The following is a 25,015-nucleotide window of genomic DNA, read 5'->3' as shown; positions in this document are numbered from 1 at the left end:
CTCCCGCTCTCCGCCACAGGTGCGGCGCAGCAAATCATTGCGTATAAGTCTCTCTCTCTCTAAGGGTACACCGGTAGGCAGCGCAAGTGTCGCGGCGCAGTATAAAGCGCTCATTCGCTGTGCTTCCGTCATTCTCTCTCTGTGCAACGATGTGCGAAACGCCATGAACAACGTCAACGTCGGCGCTAGTCGCAGCGGCAGTGCCACCGCCGCGGAGCAGAGGAAGGCTGAGGAAGCCGAACGTAAACGTCAGCGTCGGCAAGCGGACCCCGAACTTCGGGCCAGGGAAGCCGAACGTAAACGTCAACGTTGGCAGGAAACTTCTACGGAAGCAACACAGGTTCGGCACGCCGAAGTGGAACGTCAGCGTTATCAAGCCGACCCCTAACTCCGGGCTCGCAAAGTCGAAGCGCAACGGCAGCGTCGAGCGGCAGCTCCCGATCCCGAAGCGATGAGGCAACGCGAGTCTGCGGCCAGAGCAGCAACACGTTCGAGGCCAACACCCTGGCTTCGACAGTGCTGACGCGCGGTTCAAGCGCGTCAGCACCACTTTACCTCGCAAGGAGCATGGTAGAGTACACCAGGACCTACAGACACGCGCCCTTCATACTCGCAGGGGACTTCAACGTAGACATACTGACAACCGATTGGCTGGTGCAGCACATGAAGGACGTATACTCTTTGCGATGCATTTCCCAAGATCACAAGCAACCCACCACCATCAGGGGAACGTGCATAGACCTCGTCTTCGCCAATTTCAAACTCGACCCTCTGCAGCAAGACCCATTGACGCTACACTTCACCGACCACGAAGCCATCGTCTTCAAGATACCGCGCGCACCGACGCTAGGAATCACGTACGATCTCTAAATAAAGACGCTACAACACCGTACAAACGTCTCCTCTCTTCTCAATACGTTCTCTCACTCCAACTTTCATTGGGTTGTGTTGCCAAGTGAAACGAAACGGAAACTGGATGCGCACCCCCCGCGATGCTTTCGCATCCCACCATGGTTGCCCGTAGGGTGAGATGATGTGATTTTTCATACATTAATTTCTTTATAGCGATTACCGTGGCGAAGTTAGAACGCAGCGAGAGCTTGTGCGGACAAGGAACACGCGGATAACACAGGTCTCCGAGAGCGAGGGTGGCTTGGCGTCACTGCGATGCCCTCTCCACTCACGCTACACCTGGCGCGCTAGCGCGGCAGCAGGTGTTCGCTTTCACCCGCACTGCTCCGTAGAGGCACGCACGTGACGTGGCGTCGCAGCCAATGTGAATTCAGGGTGCCATTTCGCTGCTACAGACGCCGGCTTTTTCGCTCGATGGGCCATTTAATGATTTGAAATAAAAAATGTTGGAAGGCTGGTGAACCTGCGCGAGGACAAGCTTATGAAACGTTACAGTTCATTCTGAAAAGTAGTGGACTGTTCGAAAGCATCTGACTGTGTTGGTAATGCCAATCTATGCATTACATATGCGTTGTGGGTGCGTTCACTGCGTTTTTTTCTCTTATCCTTTCCGTTCTGCACCGAATACTTCCTCCTCAGCCCAAGGTAGAGCCAACGGGATGTATTTATTCCTCGTTAACCTCCTTGCCTCTGCGACATAGAAGCACTCAGCGGCTGACCACAACTAGGACTTCTCAGTTTAAAAAGGGTATTTTATTATTGAAAACCCCTAGTGGACTCCTACACTGTATTTAATAGCTTACACATAAAGGTCTGTGACTCCCACTGTGGCAGAGTTAGACAGCGGAAGAGCTGACCGTGCAGATGGAACAACTCACAGTAATGCCTCCTCGCCACTGTTCATACCCCTTTCAAGATGTGACGATGCGGTTCCAGCGTCAGCAGCTGCGCTGCTCTGGCAGCATAGCCTGTGGTATGATGCGTAACGGCAATTTGAGCTACTCCGCTTTGCTGACCCCGAGCGCGACTCTCACATTTCACGGGGCCACGACAGGCGCTAACGTGTGTGTCTTTATCGCATTTGCGTAGAGATAGTGAAATGGGATAGATGCTATGCGAAGGGGGTGATGACACTTCCTTATGCGAATGATCTTTATAAATTTCAGCTGTCTATCCGTGCACTGTGGCGCACATGCATGGTTAACGAGGATCTGTACCGTGTAACTTTGCAGACGTTTCATCACCTCATGGACTAGTTTAAGACAGCATCGAACATGCGTCCTTTAGCCGAGGGACGTTCTCGGACGGCGGCAGTGCAACGTCTCTGCGTAGCGCGCAGCAAAAGCGTTTTTAGCATTACCGTGCAAATGTCTATGTACTATCCTGTTAACTCATGTGCTTTGCGTGTGCCTGAGTGCTTGCCTGGGTGCGCGGTGGAGATGGTGGGAGGGGGTGAGATGTGCTGGGCGGGAGTGTTTGCTTGTTTCGAATTTCTTTATCTCAATTATCCGCTGTGATAGGCGCCTTTAATTATAAGCCAAACATGTATGCAAATAAGCTAACATTCGAGGTTTTGTAAAATACTCGTTTTAAAGCGTAAGCTTTTCTAGGGCTTTTAGTGTTTAGACACAACGGTCGGTGGTGGTGGCTGGACGTGGAGGGGTGCGGAGAGGGAGGGAGGAGCATCGCAGAGAGGAGGAAGCTGGTAGGAAAGGTAGTGAGTGGCCTGCACGCCGATTGGTTGGCTCAAGCGATATCATCATCAGACCCCGGCGGCGCCAGAGGGGACGCGAAAGTTTCGCTTACACCGATTCCCACAATGCGAAGGGTCTGCGTGATCTTTAAAAATCCCAGGAAACGTCGGCTGGGATGTCTCTCGGCTGTATCTAACAGAAAAAGAAACCAAGAACACGCTCCAAAAATGTCTGTGCCAAGACTCGAAGCATGGCACAGCTGCTATGCCCATTACACTCCTTAGCCCAACAGAAATGTAAAAGCTAGGCGTACTTGAAAGAAATAAACAAATTCTGGGGTTTTATGTGGCGAAACCACGATCTGACTATGAGGTACGCCGTAGTGGGAGACTCCGGATTAATTTTGACCACCTGGAAATTTTTAGCGCGCACCCAATACGCGGGCGTTTTTGCATTTCGCCCCCATAAAAATGCGACCGCCGCGGCCGGGATTTGATCACGCCAACTCGTGCTTAGCAGCACAACGCCAAAGCCCCTAAGCAACCACGGCGGGTAACGCACTTGAAACAGTAGCGCACAGTACACTGCAGAACCGAAATAGGTGCTGCCGTCAAAATCGCGAAGGAACGTGGCCCGTGAATCGCGTCGTGTTTGCAGTTCGTTCCACTGAAAGCGCACTTCGAAAAGTACGCCCAGCCTGCAGGTTTCCGACAACATCCGCAGTAGCTGTGTTTACGTACCTTCGTAGTAAGCCCGGAAGCCAACATGTCCATTCTGGTTGCTCGAGGTCCGGTAGACGATGAGCATGCGGTACCCTGTGCTTAGTAGCATTTCCGGGATGCGTCCCGTCCCGCAGTACCGACCTGCAAACACAAGGACACTCGTTAGTGAGCGCGAAAGACGTTAACGAAGATGGAAGCACAGCGAGTAGCACAAGTATGCCGTGGTAAAGGTTGGCGTAATACGCTGACGCAAGCAAAAAACCCACATGCGCACACAGATGGCTATGCGACCGTGTTGCGGCTTTCATAAAAGTTAGAAAAGTAATACCTGTTTGTAATTGGCCGGCTACGGTTGCTAATATTAGACAGTTTTAGTTTGACACAAGCATCTTTGCGCATACTCTGTGATATAGCGGGTACAAAGTGCGCATGCATAGAACGCAATGGGGAGCTTTGCCGGTTACGTACGCACGCTATACCATTTATATTTAGTGCTGCGATCTTTACTTGGCTTGCTTAAAAAAGTGTGACAAGACGGTGGCGTCTAGGTCACTTGCGTTGATAGGAATTCGCTCTTGCTCGATAAAGGCACAAAAACAAACTTTGCTCCGTCGTATGCTTTCCTTGCAGCTTCGTCGGCGAGCTCGTTACCGGAGATACCGCAATGATCCGGCAGCCACTGAAACACGACGTCGTGTCCTTTCGCGATCATATGATGGTGCATTTTCCGTAGCTCCGACACGAGTTGTTCACAGGACCCGCGACGAATAACTGAGAACAGACATTGTAGGGCCGCCTTTGAGTCACAGAATATTGCCCACCGATTAGCCGGTTGGTTGTTAATATAACCAACCGCAACTCGGAGGGCAACAAGCTCCGAACCGGTCGATGATGTGACGTAGAAATCTTGTATCTGATGCTAACTGATCGTGATGGTATAACCACTGCGCCCAACACGCAAGCAAGCTAGCGCGCCGTACGACATTGGAGAAGTGGCACACACCTGAATTCACCCAGCATCGGTTGCATTTTCTCGACCCATCTATGCAACTGCGGATGTTACTTGGACTTCCGCGAAGTGAGAAAACAATGCCGTGCCGCTTACGCTTGGGCGTTGCATTCACCAATGCATATAGGTGTTTGATTGGAATGGCGGATAGCGTCGAGTGTAATGCCTGCGGTGTCGATGATACTATAGAACACCTACTGTGCTATTGCCCATCTTTTTCAAACGAAAGACATGACATCTGCACAGCTCTAAATAAGCTGGATAGAAGACCGTTCACCTTGAACGAGATCTTGGGACCATGGCCTCGCATATCGCAGCTACAGAAGGCCACAAAAGCGCTGCTGCGATTTTTAAAAACTACAGCATTGAGTCACCATCTTTGATCCGGACTGAGTCACTGTCAGTGATATAGAGCAGAAAACTGTTACCACGTCAACTATGTCCACAGTGGACTTTCTCTTCTTCTCCTAATCTTTCCCTCCCCTTTTCCCTTCCCCCAGTGTTGGGTAGCAAGCCGGGCTCAGTCCTGGTTAGCCTCCCTGCCTCTCATTTATCATTTTCTCTCTCTCTGGCTCTTGCTACTTGCACTTCGTCGAGGTCACAAATAAAAAAATGGCAAAAATTGGCTTTCACTTATTCATCTCACTTGAAAGAGAAATAATTAGCGATGCTTTGTCAGTGCTTTTTAACTCAGTTTGTTTTGGTAGTGCCAAGGGGTCTTAGCTAGACAACACCGCTACAGCCAAAGTGTTTTAATTCCTGCCGACACGACAACGCCAGAAAGCTTTGCGCTGGCTGTGCGTCGGCAATGCCAAACGCGGGCTAATTATAATGGATATTATGACGTATGCACACCGCTGCGCCGGAGGAATTTTGTGTATGTCAACGCAAACGGTCCAGACTCTTTACTACAACTGAAACGTGGGCCATAACGTATGACCGGTGACTGCACTGATGAGTCAATCAAGGGTTCAAACTGCTTTGTTACTATGGGCCCGGAAGCACACCTCATGGCTCATATGCGAACAAATAAGGGATGGAACTTTCTGGACATTGAAAGGGCTGCTTCAACCGTGTCACCACAGAATCGGTCTCGGCGTCACTTCCTATCACACGAGCCCTCAATCTCTTCTCATTTCCCAAGGCTGTCAAAAGTTAGCCATGTATACGATCGCGCGTCAAGACATGCATCTCTAAAATTTTGATTCAATTCGGCGAACGACACGCAGTGAAAGAATCTAAGTTCGCGGCAATGCGCCTCCTTGATTTCACCTACGCTTGTGTGAATCATACATGCAGGTTGCCAGCTGAGCGCCCGCTTACGGCTCGCTTTCTTCAAGGCCCCGTGCAATGCATCAAAAAAAAAAAAAAAAGAAAAAAAAAGTCGTGATAGCGGCCTTCTTTTTTCTGCCAATTCCTAGTATACCGTGTGTCCCAGCTAATGTTAGCCCAGCTGTTAAACGAAAAAAATTAAGAAAAGGAAAACAGGGTGCAAGATGCAATTATAAGGCCTAAACGATGTTCGTTCGTCACAGGTCTTACGACCGAATACCGTAGGTCTTATAACCATATTTTGCATCGTGTTTTGTTTCTTATTTTCTTGTAATAACAGCTTCGGTAGCGTTAGCTGGTATACCTTATATAAACCGCCGCAACGTAGCTTTGGGCATCACCCATGCATGGCGGTGTGTGCGGTAGCTGGGCACCTGGCGAATTGATGGCCTCATGAGAAACTTACTTCTCCCGAAACGTCCCGTAACATGTGCAGTGGCTGGTGTGGGATGCAGTAGTAGAGGGCCGCGGATTAATTTGCCCCACCTTGGGTTCTTTAAGCGTACACCTAAAGCAAGGTGAACGAGCGTTGTTTAAACTCCGCGCCCGTCGGTATGCGGCGGCGCCGCGGCTGGAAATCGAACCCTGTGACTTCGCCAGCAGCAGAAGAACGTCATAGCCACTGAGCCACTACGGCGGCGTGTCATTTTCTCACAAGGCCTTCGTCACTCACTGCCAGACAAAAGTATACGCTCTTAGGCGGGCTTCGTGGCAGGCTTGGGGGGTTGCATATATATCTCCAAGCTCGTAGTCTACAAGATCTTGCAGCCAAATGGACACGCCTCGAGCACTTACCGGCTACAATTCCACGATTGCAACATGTGCTCTTCAATTATTAGTCGAAAGTCAAAAGACGTCTATGAGTCAATTACTGAGCATATTGGGAACCTTTGCGCGATTCCCCATGTTCACCGCCGTGAATAATGCATTGCAAAAAGGAGAAGAAAAAAAGAAAGAATCTTCTTATATGCTGTATATTGCATCATTTATTTAAGGATTACCGAGTTTTTTTGTTGGAAAAACAGCGGGTATGCAAGAAGTTTAACGCGAAGTTGACAAAAAATTATACACCCTTTCAAAACAGCTATGACTGATTACAAATCCCGCACGTTGATCATATACCCGATTCATCGTTAGTGTGAGCGCGAGATCAAATGACTGTGCTTTATACGCGCCGTTGGGTTAACACCCCCGCCCCCGGCCACCCCCCCCCTTTTTTTTCTTGCCTCAAGTCACTTCCGCCCTTAAAACACACACGCACACGCACGCTCTCACACACACGCTCACGCACACGCACGCAATATAAAATGTGTAATCACAGATTGAACCGAAAAGTAAGATTACGGTTATACGATGAGCACGTTGGTGTCATGGTTTATGATTGCAGATTTTCTGGCAGATATTATTCCCTAGAAGTTCACTTGTCAAAAGTTTCTTAATGACCGCATGCTGAAAATACACATAGCGGGAATGTTGCTGATCATGGCGCTAGGCATGTTGCTAGGAGGTCCACTTGGCCTGTTATCAACGTCAGAAACAGACAAAATAGTGCGGGGGGGGGGGGGGGGTGTCATTCTCTTGTGATTGCATCATGTCTCGGCGCGCCGGAGCCAGTAGCCGTATATGTCTGCCGGGTAACAAAAACTACAAATAATAAAAATTGAAGAGCCGCGCGTACTTCAAGCAGATAACACTATATACGAATAATAAAAGCCAACCCTGCAGCGGGCTTTGAGTTTTCGGTTTCGTAACCTTGACGGCTATACTTTATCTCAAGACGCATGCACTCAGGGGACACTTCCAAGAATGAAGTGTCTGTTCACTTTTGAAAATTTTCCATCCAATCTTCATTCATAACGAAGCGCTCGCAGATAATTAACTAGATAGTTGGCGTGCGCCTAGTGAATTTCACTAAAAGTTTCATGGAAGGAGAACGATGTTAAAGGAACAAGAACGACAGGAAATCAAGCGCATAATTACTTTATTACTGCGTGCACGACAACTAACTCTGCCCTCTTACCATATTTTGCCCTGCCGTACACATAAAAGGGCCGAAAGCGAGTCTATACCTTATGCAAATATTCGCAGCCGGGGTTTAAGGCTTTTCGTTCGTAATAATGGTTTGAGATTGGCCGGACGATCATTGGTAAAAATCTGATGCTAGGCCTTCATTTACAAAGCAGTTTGTGTACTACAACAGATCTAAGAACGGGAGTTGGAAGATTGTGATAACTAACGTAACATTAGTAAAGGTGGCCAGTCAATGACGTTTGTGGATAGACTGTAAGGCCTCGTACTAACACAGAAAAAAAAAGGTCTTACGCTAGAACTGTTCGTAAGACCAGGTGCTATAGCCAAAGGGGATTGACACTGGACATATTAGAGAAGGCGGCTGGCCAATGGCAAACAGCACTAAATAACAGAAAAAGCTTTGCGAATTCGGCCGTTCACAATAATTGCAGTTTGTGAGAAATACCGTAAAAACCGGAATATAGGTGGAACTTTTTTTCAAAAAACCATTGGGAAAAGTCGACCCTCGTCTTATATACCGGACATTGGCGGAAAAACTGCGGAAGTCTTGCAACAATGGGCAGATGAAGTAAACAGCGGCGTTTGCCATCGCATTCAGGCTGCTTTTTCACATTTTGTTTCAAAATGAGCGGTAGCCGACGGCAATTCACCGTCGCCTTGAAGAAAAAGGCGATTGAGTACGCGGAAGCCCACGGCAACCCGCGAGGTTGTCGTGGGCTTCGTATCGTGTGACCATCGACCCGCGTGTTTGTCAGCCCCTTATCATCACGGTACGGAGCAGCATTTAAATAAATACTGTCACTATTGTGCAACCAGCTGAGTCGCATTTGTTTAAAGGTAAGGGTGTCTTTCGGTACTTTTGCCATTGAAAAAGTTGTTTTTTTTTTCATTTTTAGAATCGGTTAGTTGGGGGGTCGACCTATATTCCGGTTCGACCTATAGTGCGGTTTTTACGGTATGTTGGCCACTTCGTTGCCTAACGCGATTGGTAAGTGACCGTTGTTACGAAATGTTTGTGTCGTACATTTCACGCCCGTTGCCGTAATCACAAAGCTTTTCAGTGAATAGAACTGTCCATCATTGACCAACACCCAATTGGCTGTTATCTTGTTCGGTATGGCGACTGTCCGCGGGCTGTCGTAATGAATTATTCCTGTGTATACGTGCGGCGTTGTGAATCTGGGCCCTGCACAGAGAATCACAGAAACTTGTCTGCACGTAAAAGAAACTGCTCGAGATAGGCTGGCGGCTACAGTATAAGTTGTTGCTGGGCCACTTCGATTATCCGTTTCTGACAGTCTCGGACTGTCCGAGGCGGTGCTTTTACCCAATGAGCGTTGCGTATCTCGGACAGTCCGTGACAGTCAAGGACGGATAATTTAAGAGACCCACTGTGACTGGCTCAAATGTTTGCGTCAGTCGTCATCCATCTAAGTCCTATGACACTGGTGATGTTTTCCGTCCCCATGGATGCCTTGCATAGGTAAAGGGCTGCCAATAGATTCTCACCACAATGGAGCTGTTCGACGTGTATTTAAAGTCTAAGGCAAGGAAAAAAATTTCCACTGCACATCCACCAGAGTGCCGCCGCGCGATGGGGAATCAGACCCGCAACCATGCGCGGGATCACAAGGTCCCAACCACTCAGTGAACGTGGCGGGTGCGCTTTATGTTAGAGTGGCTTAGTGGATCCAGTGGCTGTAATCGTAAAATTTTAGTATCATGCTTCCATGGCCAAAGAGAGGCATTAAAAAGTCAGCAAGCTTCGTGGGTTTCTATGGTACCGAACTTGTTTATTGCGACAGCAACCGACTCTCAGGGTGGATCGCTGTCTTCATCCTCATAACGTCGTCTTCGTTCGCTTAAGTATTGGTCGTTGTGGCCTTCGAAGTACATGCACAGGCACCACGACTATCAGAGTGCAAAACCTTGTAGAAATAACCAACCACAATTGTTGTTTGATATAGCGCAGTGGTTAGTGCGTTCGCCTCCCAAGGGTGCGTAGCTGCCCCAGGGACCTGAATACGAATCTCAGTAGTATGATTCGTCTTAAACGCGAGAGCCCGTATTTGGCTACTCAAGCGTGTTCAGCCAGCGTTCGTAACAAACTTGGGTGTTACGCTTTTATAAAGAAGTCGTGCACAATGTGCACAACTACTTCTTTGTTGTTGTTTTTGTTTCCGGGGCCTAACGTCCCGAAACTGCGCAGTGTTATTAAGGTGGCGGTCCCACTCCGGCGGCACGAGCCCCCCGTTTTCAGTACTTTTGGAGCAACCGTGGCGGCTCTTCTACTTAGGATATGCAGTTGTGGTATGTACCATAAAAAGCTTAATTCTCGTAGATTCCAACTATATATAATATAAAGAAATTGATGGATGGGATTTAGCAATAAGTGTTCGAGAACGAGCATGAGATACATGGTTTTTGCGAACTGTGTCTCAGTTGTGACCATATTTAGAAGAAACTACCGCACTTACTGCATTGCGGCTTGCTCTGTAGCTTTAGGACATATTTATCTAGTAGTTCCTAAACGTAGCAAAATAATTTTGAATTTTTGCTTTTTGGATAGTTTGGTCTTGAAAATTGCCAAATATCGCAATCTTCTGTTGTAAACAGCCCGGCAACTACATGCTCAAGGAAGCTAAATATTGCACAAAGTAGAGTTCAAGGAATTTCCATTTAGGACGCAAAATTTTATTCATGTAACGTTATTAGTTTTCCTAATAATTCGACCGAAATTAGGCAATATTTAGAATTCTGGTTTTATTTTTGGCCATTTTTGCGGAAAGGTACTAAAGCTACGAAGCTGCGGTTTAAAACTAATAAAGGTACATGAATAAAATTTTGCGTCCTAAATGGAAATTTCTTGAACTCTACTTTGTCCAAAATTTAGCTTCCTTGAGCACGTAGTTGCCGGGATCTTTACAACAGAAGATTGCGATATTTGACAATTTTCAAAAGCAAATTATCCAAAAAGCAAAAATTCAAAATTATTTTGCTACGTCTAGGAACTAGATAAATATGTCCTAAAGCTACAGAGCAAGCTGCAATGCAGTAAATGCGGTAGTTTCTTCTATAATGGTCACAACTGAGACACAGTTCGCAAGAACCATGTATCTCATGCTTGTTCTTGAACACTTATTTCTAAATCACATTAATCAATTTCTTTATATTATATATAGTTGGAATCTACGAGAATTAAGCTTTCTATGGTACATACGACAACTTTATATCCTAAGTAGAAGAGCCGCCACGGTTACTCCAAAAGTACTGAAAACGGGGGGCTCGTGCCGCCGCAGTGGGACCACCACCTTAAGAGCGATAACGTATAGTGGATGGCTCTGGCATGGATTAACTTTGACCACCTGGGGTTATTTAACGTGCACTCTTTGCATTCCGCCCGCATAGGAATGCGACCGCGGCGGTCGGAATCGAACCCGCGCCCTCGAGTTCAGCAGCACAACGCCGCAGCGATTGAGCTACCGCGGCGGCTTTAGGCGAACTTCTATATCAGCAGGTCTGTGTGCTCTATAGAGATACCTGTATGAGCCGGCTACATATACTATATACAGCTATCATGCCGCAATTTCATGTTTATGTTCTGCATAACAGGGATGCGCGCACAGGCGCATTAGTCCGAAATAATGCGATATTATATTCCCATGCTATTCCTTATCGCGCTTCGTGAGTGATCCGAGCGGAGCTCCGGCCACGTTATCACCAGGCTTAAACGGTTGCTCCCGGTGGATGATAATTAAGAAAGGAATATTATTGCGGGAAAGTTATTGCTATATCACACAGGAGGCACTGCTTTGTGGCTCAATGTGCTGGCCGTACGCATCGATGGCGCAGAAAGCGACGAAAGCGTTATTGCAGCGCCTGAAGTTGGCAGGTCTTGGCGACCGTTTTAGACTCGGTGCGAACATTCAGATGTGCGCGAAACTGCGCTATCTCTCTCTTTACATCCCTACACCCCCTTCCCACAGTGCGGGTTAGCAAACCGGACATGCATCTGGTTAACCTGCCTGCCTTCCCTCTCTTCTATGCGATGCCGTGGCAGGCAGTTTTATTTTTCTTTGCCCAATGGCAATGGTGAAACAGAACATGAGGAGGTGGCTTGACGACGACCACACAATAATGGTAACGGTGGCCGTCGGCGTAATAGCAAGGACTAACGGATGGGTGGAAACAGCAAACACAGTGTTGAGCTTTCGCTACTGTCGCAGTGAAAAAAAAACAGCCAGCTAACTTAACTCGAGTTACTCGAGAAATCTTAACTCGAGTTACTCTGAATATTCCAGCTAGGGCCTTGGACAAACTTGCTGTTGAGAGTCGAACGATAAAAAGAAAGAAAAGTACGAGAAAGAAAGAAGCTACCTGAGCATCAACTAACTTCCTGTCGGTTTACTGGAATCTTAAACAGCGCTGCTGGATATTGAGACGCCACATAATTGAAACCTAATGAGGCACGATAATGCCGACAACAGATTAGGACCGCTAACTCGCCCGAATCTACTGAGACCGTCATACCGCGGCACCAATACGCACCCATAAAAAGTGAGCTTCATGAATGTTATTTACTGCCTCATGAATTTTAATGCGTCTATGTACGCGTATGTGTATGCTAGTTCAGTTTCTACTGCGGCTGAAGATGTATTGATGGTTGTCCAAATACCGTTCGTTCCGAAGCCTTTGCGCGTCTGCATCAGCGCCTGAAACTCGTCCGGAATCCATAAATCACATGGATGTATTCGACAGCTTTACCCTCGCAACAGCGCCACTGACATGGGCGTTCACGCCATAGCGCGACTTGCTTTCATGCGGTGTTCCTAAGAAGTGTACGAGTAAAAGAAATGAAGAAAAAAAAAAAGAAATTGCACAGACACACTGCATTTAAAGTATATGCTCGATGAACGAGTTGGACGCACCCGTTAAACTTATATATATATATATATATATATATATATATATATATATATATATATGAACAAACTGCTAGCCTCACATTTGAGGCTGTTGCAGAAAGGGGCAGGATACATATTCAAGAGAACACAGTTCAAGTATAGGCGCGGACATACATAAGTTAGGTGAACAAGGCAGTACATATGCACTCTATATTCATTATACAAATGCTATAAAAGGAGGAGGAAAAAAAGTAGTAAACGCCATGTTCGAAGGTTTAGCACACAAAAGAAGAACAAAGAAACAAAATGTAAATATATGGGATGTTCATTGCGCAAGAGACAAGACTCGGCAGGTACTGGGGGAGTCATGAGCAGCAAAATATATATAGGCTATTTTATTGGAGAGACTGTTTGCGCAGGTAACAGTCATGTCGGTAGGCTTTGCATTAAATTTATTATCAAACATTTGCCATTGGCAGACGGCAGCAACATCTACATTTTCTCGCGCACTGGAGTTAGAGATCAATGCTTTCAATACGTCTCGCGGGTTATCGTCGTTCTGCATGTAAACATTATACTGCGTCGCACGGTTACATGCTTTTGTGAGTCCCGTGCACTTCGTAAAAGGCTCCAGGCCAGCCTAAGGGATAGTACAGGTGTAGACAACGTTATACCAATAGGATGGAAAGTTGGGTTCGGTTATTGATGACTACAGACCGGGGCCCGTTTTCTCAAAAAAAAAAAAAAAAAACCCTTACGCCTATAGAGTTGTTCGTAATAGAAAATTTCACCCAATCCTGGGGCTTCAGTGTCAATAATAGGTGGTTGACGTCTTTCACGAGTGATGGTGACTTGCGTGAGAACTTTCTGAATGGTAAACTGCGACAAAGTTGCTGCAATGCTAGCATCGAGTCCGTAAAGAGTACAAAATCTTGTGCAGGCGAAGTGTTTAGCTTTCGTAGGGCAGCAGCTATTACCACGTCCAGGACAAACATTGATGAGACCAGACGGTCCAGTTCCAAATGGCGAGACCACGTAGCTCTCAAAGGTGGTATACAGAACACAGTAGGACTGCGGTCTTCGACCGTTTTGACGGACCTATCTGTGTGCACTTGGAGGTGATTATGGTAATTGGTGGACAATCGGACCAGAACGAGGGACCGTGCTTCACCAGATGAGATAGAGTTCTTTGAATGCAGTCTCGGTACGCTTAAGGTGCAGGTAGTGTCTTAAAATGTCCACTGCGGGCCTATCTTTTGCCTATGTCTCGAGCAGCACAATCCTAAGGCACGAAGAGGATCGCTGAGAGCTTTGCACCAGTTTGTTATTTAGCTCATTGGCAAGCAGAACAAACAATGCCAACAAACGATGAAAAAAAAAAGTTGACAGCTTGCACTAGTGGTGCAAGGCTGGAGTAAACAGCGGATCTTGTGATCGACCTAGCTTCTTCCAGGTTTTACTAGCCTTGTCGTGTTTATCAGCAGCGGCTTCGGCGCGATACTCCGGATTAGCACGCAATCGCCGCATTCGTTCTCGGCTGGCGGCTCGACGAGCTTCCAGCTGAGCGGCTTCTTCTTCGGCAGTCTTGTACTTCTTCGGCCGTCCCATGTTACATTTACTGAGTGCGCAGTCTACGAGAGTTAGGTGTGTCGCCTTCGCGGCGACGTGATCTTTATAATCAGTGTGACGTCATGGCCAAACTTCACAAAGCGTTGTCATGACTAAGCAAAGCAACAATTGCGGCGCGAAGCAATGACATGGCTGGGCGAAGCTGGGTAAGTGATTGCTAGGCGACCGCATTGACGGAGCGGGTCTGCTGGAACGCGGTGTCGGCATTGCAACGAGGTGGAACGCGGTGTCGGCATTGGATCGCGGTGTCGGTGTTGCAAGCTGCGCTATGCAATGCGCAGTGATGCCATCGCTGACGCGGCGGCGGAGGAGCGTTGCCGGAGCTATATATAGGAGAAATGAGGCGCAGCTTCGACTCTGCGCCGTCGCTTGGCTAAGGCTTCCTCGGCTCTCTGTGCAGGATCAGCTCGACGCCGGTGATTGTATTCTTGTTTGGCCAAACGGCGTGATTCCCGGAAAGCGGCCTCTTCCTCGGGAGTGGGGTTCTTCCTCGGTCTCCCCATGGCTGCTACTACCGCCCGCACACTATATATAGCAACCCCGCCTTCACACCTGCTACACGGGACGTTTATGACATGCAGGGCAGACGCGCTGCAAGCAGTGTCTAGGCGCGGAGTCTTGCGAAGCTATCGCACAGCTGGTATGAGGTTGCTAGGCAACGCAGTGACGTCATAGCTTGGCGTCATAGCTTGACGTCATAGCTTGGCTTGGCGTCATAGCTATGACGTCATATCAGTGACGTCATAGCTTGGCTTTCATTGGTTTAACAGCTCCGCTGTTAAAACCAATGAAAGCTTTGCAACGTTTGTTGGCATTGTTTATTCTGCTTATGTCTGAACTGAGTGCGCTCATAGTTACGCTCGCATCAAAATCTGTAGACAAGAGAATGCAGAGGGCATGCGTGTGAGCGCAGCGTATACAATCCATGCGTCAAGCGGACTTTATATCGACGGCCATTCGGTCGCTTTCCTTCCATTCTTCTTCCGCGAGTGGTGGGCGAGCATTTATTTCCGCCTGCCCCTGCAGCGAAGCGCGCGCACTCGCCGCGTAAGATGGTAGCTTCCTGCATAACGTGTCCCACCGGACCCCGGCAAGGCCATCCGCGGGGGGCAAGCATAAAGGATTACGCGCGCGCAATGTTTCCTCAAGGAATGCGCCACGGGGCAAAGCCGTCGCGGAGCCCGAATGCCTCGCAGATTCCAGTGGCCGCGGCCGCCCGAGCGTGCGGAAGAAGAACGCCTGCGGCAGCAGAGTCGCTGCTTTTTTTTTTTTTTCGTCTCTTGTTTTTATTTCTATTTGCTCTTCCGTCGGGGAATGTCGGTGAATATTTGCTTAGCCCTATATAAGGTAGATACGTCTTACGGGACGCATTCCCGGACGCAAGCAGTGTTTACGTTGGGGACGTTATCGCTCTGTTTTTTTTTTTTCTGTTTTTTTTTTCACTTGCGTTTGCAGATGGCGTTCGTTTGTGCGGCATGCCGAATTTCCTGTGGTGTTCCCATCGTTCTACTTGATTAATATACCGCGGTGCTTGCTACGTGTACTTCGTAATAATACAGCGTGATGTATACTTCGGCTCATAAAAAAAAGAAAAAAAAACGCGGTTTATTTTAAACAACTGCTCAACATTTAATATTGCGCTATTACTGACTCACTGTGACGGGTAGCATGGGGCTAGCTTGAAACAGAGTCGTACCTGATTCAGAGACAGCGTCTATGCAAACTTCTTTTTATTCATTGTGACATAGGGGCTACACTCGATGCGCGTAAACGTACAGTGACATCAGATACGCAATAACCGCAGCGCTGGCAGAGTTGGTATTCAGAAAACGTTTCTTGGGAATACGAGTGTCTGCAGGCTGACCGCCGTTTCAACAGCTCAGCCTCCACCGGAAATGCAAATGCGAACCTTGGTGCGACGGATAATGAAGTTGTCATACAGGCAGTGGCGCATGCTCAATGCCGTCGGAGTAAATCAGGCGGAACTGACGGAACTCCATTGATTCTGTTCAGTGCGTGCGTCCGTCCGTGCGTGCGTGTGTGTGTGTGCTTGTGTGTGCGTGTGCACGTGTGCGCGTGCGTGTGAGTGTGAGTGTCTGAGTGGGTGGGTGAGTGTGTAAGAGTAGGTCATTACATTTATCATCAATCTCACCTGGAGTAGCATGCCAGGCGTAGTGGCCCGGCAGACATCTCCAGCCCCCTATAAAGAATGCCTCTCTCGAAGGATCCACTGTGTCGCCTATTTGTTTCAGAAATTTGCCAACCATAAATAATTACGCTCACAAAACAATGAGAGAAAAGAACTGGCTACACGACATGATGGCATTGCGTCTGTTTTCGGAAACATCCCGCTTACGTTAACATATTGATTTGACCAGACTTTCTGCTCCATTAAGTGCCTGATTTCATGTGCCTTTCCGTGACTTTACTCCATGTTTGTGCCCTGGGTGTAGTGTAGTTATGTTACTGGACTTTACTTTTTTCGAACTGACTATAATGTAATTATGTCACTTGACTTTAAGTTTCAGCGTGTTTGCCTTACTATGTAAGTTAGCTTTGAGTATGTTTTATGTGATTTTTCTATTCCGGTTATTTTTCTTTGGATGTATTTCTATTTGAAAAGAAGTAGCCGGCAGCACTTGAACTGCCCAATATCTAGTAAGCATATGTTAAAAGAGGGTTCTTGCAGTACATGTCAGATTATAAGTTTCTTAAAGTGAACGTGAGATATTTTAAGCGTCATTATTCGCGCTTGCCATTGTGAGTATGGGGCGTTACCTTAGTGTGTATGATCTATACAGAAGCACCGCTCGCAGGTGACGCGGACAAGCTCCACAGCGGAGAGGCCTTCGTGTTCAGACCGTTCGTTTTCTACACGAAAGTTGCGTTGCGCCACCTATAGGCCGCGAAACTAGCTCATAGATAAGTATTTTCAAGTTTAAACTACACGTCATTTGTTCTCCTTGCCGTTTACTTGAATGAACCTACATAGATTATCTCTCTCTCCCTCTCTAAAATACACACCCGAACCCACACACACTTCACTAGCATCTTCAACAAACTTCGCTGTGCCTGAAAAGAAAAAAAAAAACCAAGGCGATGCTGAGAGACTTTTAAGCGCTCCTTCTCTCTTATGTTAGCACACTCCCTGCGGCACTAAAATGACGAAATTCTCTGCAGCCAAACAACAATAAAACACATACGCGCAGGGAAAAGAAAAATAATTCAACAATACGCCGAAATTTAAAGGAAAGTGGATGGAATATCGCCAGTTTATAAACCTGTTTCTATTCCCTTCCACGCAAAATTCACAAATGGTACCATCCTCCTAGCGTGTTATCTCCGGCTCTTCCGCACAGCACCTTTCGCACAAAGGAACGCGAAAACCCTCAAGGAGGAGTCTTTTTAATTAACATGGCCTGCTGCTCAGACGCTGTCCCTGTGGGGGCGTTACACGACGGAATCGGCAGGCCTGGCTCGCACGGGTGGCGTCTCAAGCCGGAAGGCGATAACAGGGAGCTAACGTCAATTATAGCGACGGGCTTAAGGCCGCGGTATCTGAGCATCTATTTTTTTTATTGACACCTTAACACGGGTGTCGCAATAAGAACAAATTTAGCTTTTTTTTCTCTCTCTTTTTAATCTGGAGTATCTGATTAGGGCGTTAAGACAAGAGGAAGCCACGTGTGAGTCGCACGCTTGTGTGCCTCTGCGGTGATATGCGGTCGCCTAAACGCCCAGAAGAGATTTCATCCTGTTATTCGGGGTGATCATATTTAAGTTTAAGGAACTTTTTTAAAAATTGCTTGTGGCAGGTAGCATAATTATTATCGTTGAGCTGGGTTATTGGATGACGCGGATATTAGTAGCACGAGAAATCGAAACACATTCAATTAATTAACAAAAACTCACTAATTAACTTCTTAATTAATTAATTTGCGGTACATAGTGCAATTTACGAATTGTAGCGGTGACTGTGCAAGACGTATGCACTTGAATTCAATCTCCAGGATGACACCAGTTTCCATATAATATTTTCCAAAGTGTGGGCCCAAATACATCGGCGTTCCAGTTACTGTCGTGCTTATATGCATCAAAGAGAGTTCTGTATAAAAAGGAACTGGAACAACAGTGCATTTTTACAGCGAGTTTGATGGCGCCTAGTCTCCAAGCTGGTGTCACTCTGCATATTCATTCCAAGTGGATACGCCAGCTTGCAAACTCACCGGCTACAATTCGTAAATTGCAATGTGTACCGCAAAGTAATTAAGAAGTTAGTTAGGGAATTCCTATTAATCAGTTGAGTATGTGTTTTGATTTCTCGCGCAAGTAATGTCTGCGCCTCTCAGAATAATCCAGCTCAAGGACTAGAATTATGTTATCTGCAGCAGGCGATTTTTAAAAACACTTGGAAAACTTAAAACTGATCTCCCCGTATTTCTTCCGCTTTTACGGTAAGTCAACAGACGCGATGCAGCGGTGCTGCAGCCCTGCTAAGAACAAAAAGTTTTTTTTCTTTTCTTTCTTTTTTTTACTTGTCCCTTTGAACAAACAAGCGTAAATAAATTAGGTTCAGCAAGGCTGTATAAAGAAAGTACATGGTAGAATCGTTTCGGTAGTTCACACAAATCTGAAATATACGGTCCGATTGCGGTCAACGCTTCACACACGGCGCTATGGCTAAAAATTACTTACGTGACTATTTCGAAGTGGTTTTTTCGATACGCTTAATTAGATAAATGCAGTAAACGTTGAGGTTATGCCAGCTTATTAACCGAAGCCATTGTCTTTACTAACTCGTTTCATCGGCATATATGTGCCGCAACAGATGCTGGATGGCTCTATTACTCGCTTCGCGGAGACACTGCAAAAACGAATTATGTGGGGGAAACGGTATGTGACGCGGAGTGCATGCGGCCAAAAAGAAGAATCAAGTGCTGAACGGTTTTACAGTGCCGAAGAAATGCTATAGCACTGCGATAGCGTGTGCGGACACCATACAAGCCACTTTGTCGACGAGCCATAGGTCTGTGCACGTCCTCTTCGGTGAACTCCCCCTGAAGTAGTGGCACGCGCGGAGTTTATCGACACCGTGCCTTAGCCGCAACACAATTGGTCACATACTTTTCACACGTGACCTAAGTTGACTGTCGTTTGCTGATGCGAAAATTGTACAGCACGCAGGCAGGAGCAAAATTTTTAAGTCAGTGAAGCACAGCGCACGTTTTGCCTTATCGTTTCGGCTACTTGAGGCATACGTCAAGGTAGCACTGCTCGCCAGTACAATCGGCGTTGACCGTTCGCCACGTTGATGCATTGGGCACCTTGGCCATTTCTCGTTCATCTAAGGACTTGTCTATGCTTCGTATTTTTGACTGTTGACCGCTCTAGTGCACTTTCGCTTAGGAGTAGCTCCTTGGTCAGTATACGACGACCACTCGGGTAGACCACTAGAGAAAAAAGTATTCAATAAACTTAGCCATAGACGACTTAGCTATAAAAGCTTAACTGACTGGCTTGAGACCGCACTGCACTACTGGGCTCTATGAATGCCACAAGGCAGTTGTATCCCCATGTAAACGCCGTCGCATGCCCCCCGTCATCATTCTTTCTCGATTATATTATTTCCCTTTCACCAGTATGTTATGGCAGCAGGTTAGAGAACGCCGATTCAAGCGCACCTATTGACCATTGTGCAAATATATATATCTCTGTCTCTCGTCGGTTCTCCAAGCAAGCGAGATCAGACAGCTTAGTGTGCAGCTCTGCTTTGGCCGTTGACAGTGCATAATTACAGAGCTAAGCTACCACCATATCGAGCCGTGTTAAAACCGTAGTAGTGGAGACAGAAAGTCAACTTTTATTGGTGCCAGCAATCGAGAGGGCAGACGCAGCCTCCCTCCGCCAAGCAGACGGCCGAGATCCCTTGGGTCTCAGCGGCCGCCTCGGCTAGCTGGACGGCCCAGACCTGGTCTTGCTGGTCTGAGCTGAGCAGCAGGGTCTCCCACTGCTGCCGGTTTTGAATTTTGCGGCCCTCGAAAGGAGCCGCCTTCGAGCATGCCCATAGAATATGTGGCGGATCCGCCCTACCTTTACATAATTTGCATTGATCGTTGTATTGCCTTGGATAGAATCTGCTGCAAGCCACCGGGTTAGGATACATGTTTGTTTGCAGGAGGCGCTAGGGCACCGCCTGTTTCCTGGTTAGCCCGTGATGATCTGGTGGGTATCAGGCCCTTCCCAGCCGATAGTAATTGGTTATTTTTTTGTAGCTGACCATGCGGCCTGCTCTCGTTCCCGGCTGGGCCGGCTCAATTGTTTGGCGAGTAAGTCCTCGAGCTACGTTGTGAGCAGCCTCGTTGCCGGGGAGAGAGGAGTGCGCGGGTGCCCAAATGATTTGGATCGTCCCACGATGACGGTCGCTGTTAATGTTTAGAATTTTGAGCACCTCGGCCGAGATGCGTCCTTTCGCGAAATTTTGAACTGCAGTTTTTGAGTCGCTTATGATAATTCTCGCTTGGGTGGAGGCCGCCGCTAATGCTATGGCGGCTTCCTCTGCAACTACGGACATCCGTTTGCGTTCTCTGTATTCCGCGGCGTCTACGTAGGCCACGCCCTCTACGTCATGGTATTTGCGCTCAATGTGGCGCGCCCTTGCCTCTCGTCACTCCTTGTGGTGCTCCGGGTGCATGTTCTTGGGCAGTGGAGAAATTTTAAATTCTCTCCTCGGTCTCTAGCTGAATGCTTAGTTTCGTGCCGTGTTGCGCTTCATATCGAATTTTGAGTTTCCGTAGAATATGTCGCCCCGTTGGGGTCTGTGTTAATCTTTCGCATTAGGCGGTAGTGTGCGCCTCGATTAGTTCGTCAAGCGTGTTGTGTAGCCCCAACTCTAAGAGTTTCCCGTTGGATGTTGTAACTGGGACGCCAATTGCCTGTTTGAAAGCTCGTCTGATGGTGCATTCCATCTTATTTTTTTCTGCCACTCCAAATGTTAGGTATGGTGCCACATAGACGATGCGGCTGATGACAAAGGCCTGCACTAAACGAATTAGGCTGACCAACGTCATACCGTAGTGTCTATTGGCAATCCGATTGATTAGCCTTAGTGTTTGCTGTGCGCTGTTCTCTAGCGCCTTGATGGTACCGAGGTTTCGGCCTTCCGCATGCAACCGGAGTCTTAGGACTTTGATCTGGTCTACGATAGGTCGCGGGCCCCCGTTCACCTTGATGTTAATGTTAGGTGCTCCTCCGTATTGTTTCCTGGCCGTAGGGTGCACCAGCAGGAGTTCGGACTTTTGCGAGGAGCAACTGAGCCCCATCTCTGCCGCGTGGCGTTCGACGGCCTCCGTGGCCTGCTGGAGGGTTTCCTCGATTTGGTCTTCGCTGCCACCTGTCACCCGCAACGTTACGTGGTCGGCGTACAGGCTGTACTTGTGGCCGCGGATCTTGCTGAGGATTTTTGGCAGGCCGATCATGGCCACGTTGAAGAGAAAGGGGGACAATACCGAGCCCTGCGGCGTTCCCCTACTACCCAGTTCTATGTCATCCGACTTGATTTCTCCTATCGTGTTTCGAGCTGTGCGATTCGAGAGAAAGTCGCGGACGTAGCTGTAGGAGAACCTATTTTCTAATTGCAAGTAATTACGGACGTAGACATCAACAACCACCCAGAGAATGACGTCCCCATAACGTCCAGCGCACTTGAAAGAAAGTACATGGCGTGTTAGTGGAAATGCGAACCTCGACTGGTATGCAGCCTTCCCTGTTGGCAGAAAACAAAATCAGCTACGAGATGGCAGGTACATCTCCAGTATTTCGGGATATGTACATGTGGCGAGATCTTTCGTTGGCGGCCGCGCGCCCCGCCGTAAGTGAATAGGGAAAAATTAATTACTTAAAAAACAAAATTACTTATGGAAAACGACTCGCGGTTATTCATCCTAGAGGCTCACTGGAACGTTGTGGTGAAATTACAGCGGCGTGCCACGAAGCACGTACGTTCCCAGCACATTTGAATATTTTACTATAGAGCCTATCGGATTCTCTCATAGGCTCTATAGGAAAATATTCAAATGTCCTGGGGACCTATGAGTTTTGCGGCACGCTACTGGAATTTCACCACAATGCCCCATTGGCTCTCTAGTATCAGTAACTGCGAACCGTTTTCGATAAGTAATTTTATTCATGAGACAGGATGTTTTTTTTTTCGGCCTTTCCCTATTCAGCTATGGTGGGGCGCGCGGCTGCTGCCGAAGGATGGCGCGACGTGTACTTGTCCCGAAATTCTGGCCGTGTGCACGACATTTGTAGAGGCATCACAGTGTATCTTCTGAGGAACGCTCTCTCGAATCGACGGTCGCACGCAGGCTGGCACTCTGGCCTCGTTCCGACGTGCTCGAAATTATCCCCGTTACAGCAATTTCTGTGTTTCTTTACGAAATATCTACGTGCATCCACTGTTATTCAGACGGCGCGTTCAAAAATTGAGAGTAATAACTTGTATAAAGAAGTTTCAACGGAGAGCATCGCTCACGACGCGATTCAAATAGCTTGCGCGAGGAGTTGATCCACTGCAGTTGCACAGCTGTGCCTTAGAGGAGAAAGAACGGCGCGAATCTACCGAGAGGCAGAAACAAAACTCAGCAACGGGATACCCCTCACTCACTCTTCGAGAACGCTCCCCCATCTCTTTCTCTTTTCCCCGTTCTCCTTTCTTTCGATGCATAAAAAGCGCCCAAACAACTATGCTGCGCACACCGAAACACAATAAGAAAAGACAGGGAGACAACGAACGGATAAGAAGGAACAGCACGCATCGCCAGTGCCGATCCTTACTGCGATCGTAAATCCATCGCATGTAAAACGATCTTCGCGAAGAAGGCGGGATATATATGCGCTATCGTGCAACCGGGCCGGGCCGTGCGATGTCGATGGAGGAAGCACGAAGTTCTCTCCTCCATCGACATCCATCGGACCCGCGCAGGCAGGCTGCTCCGACGCGCCGGCACGCAAAACAGGCAGCCCGGCGAACGCGCAAATAATGCCTCCCACATCTCGCCATATAGCGAGGGGGTGGGAAGTCTCTGCGCGCCCGTATAACCGAACTGGCCCTATAGCGTCCCTTTCGGTTTTTTTTTTTTTTGTCGTCCTCTTTCCGCTTCAATTGTCGTCCAAGTTTTGGTTTTATTTCAGCGGGCCGGTTCGCTCTGCAAGCTCCGGCGACGACCCTCCGCTTGTGTGGCGGCACCACCACTGCCACCACCACCACCCACCACCCCGTGTCGTTTGTGTTTTACCCGCCAGTTTCTTTCTTTATACCCGGCCTCTACGCCCCCCCCCCCCCCTCCCTCGAGAGCTTTCGAAGGCGCATTATTCAAATCAAGTTCGATATTATCTCGACGTTTGTAGCACACCCGCGCATGCGAAGCGACAAGCAGGCCGCCGTGGCGGAGGGTTTGCAGGAAAAGACGCCGAGAACGAGGGAAGGTCGAGAAGAGAGATCGGGAGAGACACACGCACACACATTATGCATACGTCTCGTTGAAACACGCCTCAGTTTTTTTTTTGTTTTTTTTGTGTGTGTATGGATCAGCCATTGATCCCATCCGCTTGCTTGGCCGTCGTCGTCCTTGTCCGCTTGCGCCGTCGTGTCTCTTCCCGGCGTTTTTCTCTCGGAAGGGGGCTCGTCTATCAGAATACGCGAATCGCCGAGATGTATTCGGTCCGCGTTTCCAGGACGGGGAGCAACCCGCGCGGCTGGCTGGCTGGATACTACAGCCGTACACTGGTGCGCGGGCTCTGGGCAAGGGAGGATTGGAGGGGGGGGGGGGGGGGGCAGTAGGTGCGCAAGAAGGTCCGCGAGACGGAGGAGAGGAGATGGGCGCGTTATTTTTTATCCAGTGTGCAGGAAACAGTCCGGGAAACTTAGCGAGCTGCTGCGTGCGCCGCGGCTGCCAGCACTTGGGGAGAAGCGTCGGTGGGAGGGGAGAGAGCCCTACAGCGATGCAAAGGGGCGCTGGGCACGCGATCCGAGAACAAACGACCGAGACACTTTTTTGTCAGAGATAAACAGGGTGTCAGGGCAGAAAAGCCCCCTATTTAAGGGCAGATTTCGACACTGCCGCTGTATAGCTCGGAACGAAAACGCCGCCGTCTCGTTTTCGGGAGAGATCTCCCTTGCAGTTTTCGAGGCACACTTTTCGATTCGCGCGCAGCGGCCTGACGCGTAAAAATAGGCTAGAAGGGAGAGAGAGAAAGAAAAAGAAAGAAAACGAAGCGAGGCCCCGGCACCTCGACCCTCGGGTGCGACGGCAGCAGGGCTTCAAGAAGACGAAATTTTCGGCCGAACAGCGCACGCCTGTCCGAGTCTGACGGTCTTTTTCGCACGACACTCTGTCGCACCTTCTTACACGCTACGGAGCCGAGAGAAGATTTCGTCTTGCGCCATTAAAACGTCATCAAACGAGCAGCAAGTGTGAGAGGGCCAATGCCTGTACGGCAAAGCGTCTCAGTCAACGGGAAATGTTCACACCGACAGGAATTTCAGGATTTAGCGCCATCATCGCGCGCGGACCAGCAGAATGCACAAAAACGTGAAAACTGAGGTGAAAGATGAGAAGGGCGTGAGCTCAACATCAATGAGATTTTCTTACGTTAAACATGCGAATGGTATACAGTTAACATAAGAACGAAATGCTTCACAGATACAACAGCGATATGCTTCAGAAACACGCAGCCACATATATAGTGTAACGGTCGTACTAAAACATGTTTTAACGAGGT

General features: G+C 48.3%; 1 protein-coding gene across 1 annotated transcript in view; it reads right to left on the bottom strand.

The window, feature by feature from the left end:
• LOC119437223 (bone morphogenetic protein 1) overlaps positions 1-25,015 on the bottom strand; it is a 572,373-nt gene that overhangs the window by 63,966 nt on the left and 483,392 nt on the right. The window contains exon 8 of the mRNA XM_037704269.2: positions 3,347-3,469. Coding sequence (XP_037560197.1) covers positions 3,347-3,469 — 123 coding nt within the window. The remainder of the gene's footprint in view (positions 1-3,346; positions 3,470-25,015) is intronic.

Source organism: Dermacentor silvarum, chromosome 1, assembly GCF_013339745.2.
Source record: "Dermacentor silvarum isolate Dsil-2018 chromosome 1, BIME_Dsil_1.4, whole genome shotgun sequence".
Classification (NCBI taxonomy): domain Eukaryota; kingdom Metazoa; phylum Arthropoda; class Arachnida; order Ixodida; family Ixodidae; genus Dermacentor; species Dermacentor silvarum.
This window is presented reverse-complemented; position numbering and strand designations above follow the sequence as displayed.